The sequence below is a fragment of the Electrophorus electricus genome, chromosome 22, assembly GCF_041902795.1.
Source record: "Electrophorus electricus isolate QZ-2024a chromosome 22, ASM4190279v1, whole genome shotgun sequence".
In the NCBI taxonomy this organism is placed as follows: Eukaryota; Metazoa; Chordata; class Actinopteri; order Gymnotiformes; family Gymnotidae; genus Electrophorus; species Electrophorus electricus.
This window is the reverse complement of record NC_137518.1, coordinates 232,501-242,500: the sequence shown is the minus strand read 5'-3', so window position 1 is coordinate 242,500 and position 10,000 is coordinate 232,501. Positions and strand designations below refer to the sequence as shown.

The following is a 10,000-nucleotide window of genomic DNA, read 5'->3' as shown; positions in this document are numbered from 1 at the left end:
CCAGTAGAGAACACCCTGAGGGATGTCCAAACTCAGACCGTTGGGCCACAACATCATCTTTGAGGTCAAGAGGATGCTCCGGTTGGTTCCATCCATCCAGGCCTTCTCAATTTTCCCCCTCTTGCTTTCCTTTGGGTCTTCTTCCCAGTCTGTCCAATACATCCAGCTATAAAGATGAAAAAAAGACTCAGTCACCTTGCAGAGACAAGGCGGGTCACCTCATAAGAAGAGTTTAATGTGGAGACCAGGTTTCTACAGTGCCAAGTATGAATGTTACAACTCAATACTCTACAAACTAATGCAAAGTAAGGTACACTGAGGTGAGGTAAGGTGGTAAGGAGAGGTAAGGTAAGGTGAGAAGGTGAGGTGAGGTCAAGTAAGGTGAGGTGTCTGCACATGCTCTGTGAGGACTGCAGCTCAATGTGAAGTATGACATTTTGATAGACAGACTCACATGGTGTGCACAGACATTAAAAGAGCTTATGAATATGGATAGAAGAACTCATTCAGGTGCATTCAGATTCAGTTTTCCAGCTACACTTAATTCTCGCTCTCTCTCACACACACAAACGCGCGCACACACCCACCAAAAAAAAACACCCACCAACACACCAGCAGTTATGGAAATTATATTAAACTATCCACACATGTAGTGCCTTCTGGCATGGCCCACTTTACCCTGCCAGGCAACATGTGAGACTAATCTAGACTGTGGACATTTTGAAGGTTTTTTTTTTTTTTTAACAGTGGTTGTGTTTAAGCCCACTGTGAACACTGCAGAGCTGACTGCAGAGCCCGTGTACTGTGTCCAGTCATGTCCTTCTGCTCACGTCTACTGGTGCCGGACTCCCACTGTCCGTCCTTCATCTTTGAGAAACATGCGAGGGAGCGCTCACCCGTTTCTCGGATCTACTACGATGGCACGTGGGTGGGTCATTTTGCCCTCAATGAGAGTTTTCCGAGTCTGTGCAGCTTTCTCCAGCCTGGCCACACTGATGGTCTTTTTAGGGCCATCGTCAGTCCAGTACAAGTTGTTAGCCATCCAGTCGACAGCGATCCCCTCCACCGTGTGAATACCTGGGAGAGACCATCACACTGCAGATCAACACACACTCCTGGACCCTGAACTGATATTGCAAGTTTTGTTATTAATAAGTATTCTATTCTGAGAAAATACTACAATAGTAGTACTAAGAAAGTCCTTCCAGATTACAGTAATTTAACAAAAATATCTAAATACCAAAATTAAGTGGTAAAATGCCCCAAATCAGCACTTCCTCTGTGTGACTATTCCTAATGAATTAGGGGACAACTTTTAGATTTAGGTTCATCATCCCTATAAATAAATCATGATGCTTGAATGCACAGTCAGTTCTCTATAGAAGATCAACTTCTCTCCTCACGACCTTCTTTCAGGATTGTGTCCCGTTCTGTGCCATCAATCTTCTGTCGGCCAATCAAGTAGCTGGTGGCATCAGCAAAGTAGATGAAGTTGCTCTGTGCATGGAAGTCCAGCGCGCGAGGATTCATCAGGTTTTCTATGGGGATCATGTACTCATCTTGGACTTTGGGATTGATGTCCATCCCTCTGACCACCCCAGGGCGTCCCTTACCATACACCAGAAACAGCTCATGTTCAGGTTCTGAGGAACAGACAGGGACAAGAAAGTCTTAGAACATACACAACGCCAGTGGATCTTTATTCCCCAAACAACTACTTCATTCAGTAAAGATCCCGTCGGGCCATTATGTCAGGTATGCTATGTTTGTGATGAGAAACATTAAAATCAGAAAAAATATTAAATAAAAATAAATACAAATTTTAAAACAGAAAAAAAAAAAAACACTAGATCATGCCATCTTAACATGTTCTAATAATGAACAAAAACCAAGCACTTTGGTGAGGGCTGGGGGACACTCACTCTTGCAGGATTTGCCGTCATTGCCCAAGCTGAAACCAGAGCGGCAGCGGCACGTTCGGCTCTTGTGGCTGGTGCCCAGCAGGCAGATATCAGAGCAGCCTCCGCCTTTGCCAAACTGATCGGGCTCGCAGGCGTGGCTCCGCACTGGCCGGGCAGGAAGAGTGGTTGAGAGAGCGAGGGAAACAGATGAATGAACAGGCAGAGGGGCTCCGAGAGACAGAGAAACTGAATTAGAAACAAAAGTGAACAACGTTAAGTGATCTCATCTTTGGTTCATAAGGCTATAAGGCTATAAGGCCAATCTGAGCTGCAAAATTTGAAAAGCATGATTTCATATTTACTTCAATATGCTGCCTGAAATTGTAAGAATTACATGACAAAAAACATGAAGAATGACAAATTCACTACATCAGCACTGACCTGACAAGACCAAATGAACTCTGGTAATAAATTAAAAGGACCTTTAACCTGCCAGCAGCCCATCAGAAGCTGCTGAACCCAGGCTGTTCTGTACCTGGAGGCTGTCGTCTCTGGTGGTACACGTGCAACGCCCCCCCCTTGTCCACGCGGGTCACCACTTGGTAGTCTGAGCTGTTAAACCGGTTGACCCGAATCACACTGGTCTTTGGTTGCATGTTGGCATTGTCTGAGTTGGTGGCGTACAGATAGTTCTCAAACACCGTCAGTCCATAAAGGTGCTCAATCTAAGAGACACAGAGAACGTCTCATCAGAGACACGGAGAAGGTCTCATCAGAGACATGGCGAAGGCACCACTTCCTCACCAGGAGGCCTTGTATGATGGTGTGCCTGCTCTTGCCCTCATAGTCCACGACCTCGATGTAGTCCAGGTAGGCGTCAGCCCAATACACCAGCCTGCTGACCAGGTCCAGCGTGATGCCATGAGGGAAAACGATCTTACTATCAACCAGCTTCGTCCGATTCTGTCCATCCATGTCACAACGTTCCACCTTGGGGATCTGACCATAGTCTGTGAAGAACACCTTCCTATTTAAAGCAAAGACAACATCACACACACACACACACACACACACACACACACACACACACACACACACACACACACACACACACACACACACGTAATTACATAAAAAAATGCAGGACAATTAATGAGTACCCACTTCAAAGCTTTCCTCCTGGGAAGCTAAAAGTGTGTGTGTGCGTGTGTTCATTCGTTCCCCATTGAAGAAAATCCACTCATTCTCCTTGGTGACTTCAATCTTCCATCAGAGAAGCTGCATTCCTCCTGCATCCCTCTACTGTTGACAGCATTTGACCTCACCCTCAACCACTCTCCTCCGACATCGCAGTCACCCCCCTCCACCTCTCGGACCATCACTTTCTATCCTTCTCTCTCTCCCTTCCTTCTCTTTCCATCCAGTCCTCTCAAACATGGTCCTCCTTCCTCTGTCGCAATCTGCACTCCATAACTCCCTCTTCTTTTACTTCTACTATTTTGTCCACCCTTCCTCACCCTGACTCTCCATCCTCTCTCTCTTTGGATACAGTTACAAATACTTTCATTTCTACACTCTCCTCATCAATGAATGAGTGCCCTCTCTCCTTTAGACCTGCTAAGTCCTCCCCACCTGCCACCTGGCTAACAGAAACACTTCACTGCCACAGGAGAGAATGAAGGACTGCAGAGAGGCGGTGGAGGAAATCTCGCGTAGATTCAGACCTCAGCTCATACAAGTCTCTCCTTTCCAAGTTCTCACTGGAAGTAACATCTGCAAAGTCATCCTGCTACAGAGAGAAATTCGAATCATCATCATCTGATCCATGCAAGCTCTTCACTATTTTTTCTTCTCTCCTTAATCCTCCCCCTCCTTCCTTGTCTCTTACTCCGGAGGATTATATCACCTTCTTTGAGGAGAAGGTTGCAGCAATCCGCCAGTCCTTTTCCTCTGTTCCCACCCCTCCAAGCAACGTGCATTCCCCAACATCCAACTCTCTGACTTCTTTTTCTCCTCTCTCCACAGATAAAATTCTTCTGACTTCCTGACTTCCAGCAATCCGACTACATGTCTGCTGGATCCAATTCCTTCTGCTCTGTTCCAGACAATTGCAAGAGATCTGCTTCCTTTCATCTCTGTCATCATCAACAACTCCTTATCTTCTGGATACGTGCCTACTGCATTCAAAACCGCCAGGGTGGTACCAATCCTCAAGAAGGCCACACTTGACATCTCCAGTGTTACCAACTACAGTATCGCTTTTCTCTTTTTTCCTCTCAAAAGCCCTTGAACAAGCAGTTTATAATCAATTGTCTCTCTTTCTCACCCAGAACCAGCTGCATGATCCCAATCAGTCTGGCTACAAACGGGCACATTCTACAGAGACGGCCCTCATAGCAGTCACTGAGAAACTTCATGCCGCTAAAGCTGCCAAGCAGTCATCTGTTTTGATTCTTCTAGACCTTTCAGCAGCCTTTGACACAGTGAACCACAACATTCTTCTCTCTGTTCTTTCCAGGCTTGGTGTGACTGGCTCTTGGAGATGGTTTCAGTCCTATCTGGATGGACGGTCCTATCAGGTGACATGGAGAGGATTCACATCCAAACCATGTAGACTCTCCACTGGTGTTCCACAAGGCTCAGTATTGGGCCCCCTTCTCTTTGTATACTCGTTCTCTTGGTGATGTAATATCTTTTCATGGTTTCTCCTACCACTGCTATGCCGATGACACTTAATTATTTCTTTCTTTTCCACCCTCTGACATGCAGGTCTCCAGACGTATCTCGGCATGCTTGACTGACATTGCGTCATGGATGACAGCCCAGCACTTGAAGCTCAACCCCAGTAAAACTGAGCTTCTGTTCATCCCAGGTATTCCCAACCCCTACCATGAGCTCACTGTTTCCTTTGAGAACTCCCTGGTATCACCATCCGAAGCTGCCCGTAGCCTAGGCGTAACTTTGGACAACCAGTTGTCGTTCTCAGTTCATGTTTCTAATCTAACCCGGTCTTGCAGATTCCTCCTAGACTACTGCAACTCGCTACTTGCTGGTCTTCCTCTAAGATCCATCAAACCTCTACAACTTGTCCAGAATGCAGCAGCACGACTGGTCTTCAATCTTCTGAAGTTCACACATGTTACTCCACTGCTGCACTCCCTTCTTTGGCTCCCAGTAGCTGCACGCATCAGATTTAAAACCTTGATGCTTGCCTACAAAGCCAAAAATGGACCAGCCCCTTCATAAATGAGGTCAATGGTCAAAGCCCGAGCCGTACCTCAAGTACTTTGAACCTCAAGTACGGCTCGGCTTGAAGTACCTTGCTTCAGGTCTCATGGATGACAAGCATTGAGACTATTTTCTGTGCTGGCTCCAAGACGGTGGAATGAACTCCCACTTGCTGTCCGGACAGCAGAGTCCCTTGCAGTCTTCAAACGCAGACTGAAGACCCATCTATTTGCAGAATATTTAAAGGACAACTGACACTGCTATTGACCGGCTAATTTATTACTTATTGTAGGGCATTGTTTATGTTGTTTAACAAACTCTAGCACTTATTGTTTATAGCACTTATCAGTATTTAATATAGACCTTATGCATTTTGCACTTCTGGGGATCAGCGTTCATCCCTGTATTCTAGTTCATTGGTATATTTAATTCTAACCTACTGTACTGTACTTGGATATATTCTATGAGTAAATGACAAAGCACTTTTGTAAGTCGTTCTGAATAAGAGTGTCTGCTAAATGCCGTAAATGTAAGTGTATGTGTGTGTGTGTGTGTGTGTGTGTGTGTGTGTGTGTGTGTGAGAAAGAGAAAGTGTGTGTAAGTTAATACCCCATGGTGGGGTCCAGTGCGATGCCTTTAGGGTTGTAGAGCTCTTGGTCCAGCAGGGTCACACATGTAATGCCATCCTTATCACACACAAAGATGCGGTCGTCCACATCGTCAACAAAGTAGAAGTTTCCTGTAAGCCAGTCTATAGCCATCTGCTCCACGTCTGCAGGCACAGTAAAGAATGATAGAGAAGAGAAGTGACAGTTAAAGAGGGGAAGTGATTGAAAATGAGTGGAGCACGTGAGCATGTTTCCACGGTTTCAGTGAGTGAAGCACGTGAGCGTGTTTCCACGGTTTCACGGTCATCAGCCCAGGAAAACAAAAATGAGCGGTGAAAGTCAGGATTTCTTATCAAGTTAGAAATACTTACAGTGGATACAAAAGCGATAGAATGACACACACACACACACACACACACACACACACACACACACACACACACACACACACACACACACACACACACACACACACACCCAATATTTAGTGTTAAATACTAATTTAAACTTAAAACATGAAGACTTAATGCCATTATGACATTAAGAATGTTTAGTTTGTTCTTTGAAGTTTTAGAGCTCATGTGAGTTGTTACAAGTTCCCACCTCAAGGCAGTTTTGCCTGGGAAAGACAGAACACTTAGTTTGTCTATAATTAAGTAGCGTATTACAAAAGTATTCTTAACTTAACAGCTGCTCCAGCTTAGGAAAAAAACTCTCAAAGGAGTCAGCAGAGTAGGGCAGGAGGTTTCCAACAGTCACTGCTCTCCAACACGTGAAAGAATGGAGATATACAAATCAGAGAGAGAGAGAGAGAGAGAGAGCGCGCGAGAGCGAGCGAGCAGGGCACATATACCTCATGTGGTTCCTGGTAAAATCAAAGGCCATACATAAACGTACAGAAGGAAAAAGGTCTCACTACTACAGTGATCATTTTCCAAAAGGATAAATAATTTAACTAAATGCTGAATGTTAAAGCTGCCCGTTATGTACAGTTCACGTCAACAGTTTGTTAGAGTTTGTACAGACATGACATCATCGTAAAAACTTTTTTAGCGGCATTAAGGACCCATGTCACTACAGAGGCCTGAAAGGTTGGCATCGTTTTCTACAGACAGCTAATAAAACACAACAACAACAACAACAACAGGAATGCCTGATCCATCTCTGTGTAAATGCCAGCCCAGACCACCCCAGCGAGCGTGAACAGCGGAGCGTTAAGGAACAGCCTGGCTCAGTCTCCTCTTCTATGTGCAGCAGATCTTGAGAGATGCTGACACTTCTCCAGGCTAGTTGTATCACAGCCAAAACATCCCTAAAACAGTTTATTTGGACAAGGTATTAATGCAAGTTATCAGAGAACTGTTCCAGACCACCCTACACACACAAACTCCACCCTCTGCCTTCTATGTTTTGGGGGCTGCATAGATTTAGAGAAAGGGTGTGTGCATGCAAATACTTCTGCACTCACACAAAAGTCATAGATAACACTAATACTGGGGTCTATGTGAATTGTGCTAATATTACTACTACGGTCTATATGACTATGGCCTTGAAGCTCTCCCTCTTACAATAAAGCTTTCTGTTAGTAAAAGCTGAGTCAAGGGTCTCTGTGTGAGCTAAACAAAATATCCAAAAAAAAAGCTGTTTTAACAGCTGCAGCTGCTGAGACTAAGCACAGCTTCTCTCTCTTTACACCCCCAACGTCCAATATGGCCAATCCTGACCTGAAAACACCATCCACACACGTCTCCTGATTTCCGGAAGATTAGTAGAACACCACCCTGCTTTGGACTGACTCCATCTTTATTCTAACCCCGCCCATGGAAGCAGGACAAATTTTCACGCATCATACCAAAGGGTTTCAAACGGCCCAATAAGTACAAGTACAAGTCAGGGTGGGGAATAAAGGGTGCATCCCCATGTGCTGCTGACCTGTGGCCCGTCTGCAGATGTGCTGGACATTAGCTATGCCTCCATCGCACTGTATAGCTAAACACATGTGGACACCGCTCTCCATTACTGAGGTCAAGTGTTTCAGGCACACTCATCAGTGTTAACTTGATGTGTGTATAAAATCGTGACCATGCATTCTCCAAAGACGAACACTGGCAGCGGAATGGGTCGTACTGAACACTGGCAGGAGAAAGGGTTGTACTGAAGAGGTCACTGATATGGCACCATCATAGGAGGCCACCTTTGCCACCAGTTAGATTATGAAATTTCTTTGCTGCTAGATTTGCCCCAATAAACATTCTGTTTAATGAAGCAGCAGACAAGGTGCAGATCCTCTGCTGCATCACTATCTGCAGAGTTCCACATGGCCTCTGGAAGCAACATCAGCGGTGAACAGTAGGTTGTGAACTTTAGGAAATGGTAGCACACAAGACCACTATGTGCAATGCCAAGCACCAACTGGCATGCTTGTGTAAAGCACAGCACCATTGGACTGCAGTGGAAACGTCTTCTCCGAAGACTTCACTACTAATTATCTTAGTTCCAACAATGTATTGTGTAGGTGCAGCAGCTAGACTGAGTGCACATATAGACAAGGGCAGAGGTGTAATTAGACAACTGCAGATGCACAAACTCAAGGGAAACCATACAGCAAATGAAGCCTTTAACATTTGTGTCTTGTGCCATCCCCCAGCCAGGTCTGTGATACATGCAGCATATTCCTCATATGAGGGGGATCAGGGTGTAGATGATGTGTGTAGATGTGGGCAACAGTAGTGGCCCTGGGGTGCTTCATGTCAACATATCTGGAATAGAGGCCTGGAATAGGTTTCTAAACAGGATCTAAAAATGCCCAAGCAAAACCCAGACATCCTACACAAACCACACACAAACATGCAGAGAGTGGCAGACATATTCAGAGTTGGGACAATAGCTTCCTGGTGGCTGCAGTGTAAGCATCACTTTATACCTAAGACCTGTCAACTGTGTCCTACAATGTACACAACCCTAAAACAAAAAATACATCAAATCACTTCCACAAGTATCAAACATCATTATTACATAAAACTGCATACTGTCTGTCTGCTACATACTTATGATTTGTGACATGGCCATGTGGATACTAAAGCCATGAGTTATTAATATCCAGGCTGTTTACATAACTCCACAATCCACACTGGATCCTTTCTAGACTAAATACTCAAGTTTCAACAAACACCCTTTGTACATTCCAGCACTGCAATATTGTTGCTATGGAAATAAGGCTTGATAGCCTTATATAAAATGGTACACACTGAATATATAAACACTGCCATTTACCATTTCATGACGAATTAAAATCTAAACAAATTTATGAATATGTTATCTTAAAAGGGAAAAGTTACAGTACTCAGACAGACAGGAGGAGACACAGCATGAAGGAAAAAGAGACTGAGTGTGGAAAGTGAACATGTGAGAAGAGAATCCAGAGTGCGAACATCTGGAAGTGTCATCTGGGGGACATGCCGAGGGCCTGAATCACTGTGAAACATCATTTCCTGTGTGACCCCACCATGTGGCTACCATAGCAACCACATACAAATGTCAGCTGTAAAAATGTTGCAGCATAGTAAGAACTAAAAACCTTCTTTATATTCTCAGTGGTCAGAGCAGGTTAAGCATATGGAAATCATACAGCTTACGGCCTGTGGAAACAGCCTTTCTGAAAATGGTTCATCTCATAATTTTTAATTACTAAAAACAAACAATCAAAATCCGCAGCCAAATGCCCATATCCTGTATCTGTATGTGTATGTGTATGTATTTACACACACGGAGAAAAAAAAAAAAAAAAAAAAAAAAAAAAAAAAAAAAAAAAAACGAGACCACTATAAAGTCATCAGTTTCTCTAGTTTTACAATTGATGGGTACGTGTTTGACCAGGCTGAGCAGTTTTTTGTTTTATTAAATAAACTACTGGCAACATTTCTTCCAAATTCCATATAAAAATATTGTATTTTAGAGCATGTTTTTTAATGAAAATGACTAATGGTCAAAATAAAGCAGTTACAGAAATTTCAGACCATAAATAATGGAAAGAAAACAAGCTCATATTCATTTAGAAACAACACAGCACTAATATTTCAATTTAGGATGAGTCAAGAAATCAATATTTGGCGGAATATCCCTGATTTTTAATCACAGCTTTCATGCGTCTTGGCATGCTTTCCACCAGTCTTTCACATTGCTGTTGGGTAATTTTATGCCACCCCTGGCACAGAAATTCCAGGAGCTTGGCTTTGTTTGATGGCTTGTGACAATCCATCTTCC

The 10,000-nt window shown here is 44.0% G+C and overlaps 1 protein-coding gene across 4 annotated transcripts in view; it reads right to left on the bottom strand.

The window, feature by feature from the left end:
- LOC113581997 (low-density lipoprotein receptor-related protein 1-like) overlaps nt 1-10,000 on the bottom strand; it is a 98,616-nt gene that overhangs the window by 56,408 nt on the left and 32,208 nt on the right. For all 4 annotated transcript variants that reach the window (XM_081705531.1, XM_081705529.1, XM_035520618.2 and 1 more), the window contains exons 7-13: nt 5,739-5,901; nt 2,706-2,928; nt 2,437-2,626; nt 1,923-2,066; nt 1,407-1,643; nt 897-1,077; nt 1-166 (exon numbers count right to left, since the gene is read on the bottom strand). The exon at nt 1-166 is cut by the window's left edge and continues 57 nt beyond it. In XM_081705531.1, coding sequence (XP_081561657.1) covers nt 1-166; nt 897-1,077; nt 1,407-1,643; nt 1,923-2,066; nt 2,437-2,626; nt 2,706-2,928; nt 5,739-5,901 — 1,304 coding nt within the window. The remainder of the gene's footprint in view (nt 167-896; nt 1,078-1,406; nt 1,644-1,922; nt 2,067-2,436; nt 2,627-2,705; nt 2,929-5,738; nt 5,902-10,000) is intronic.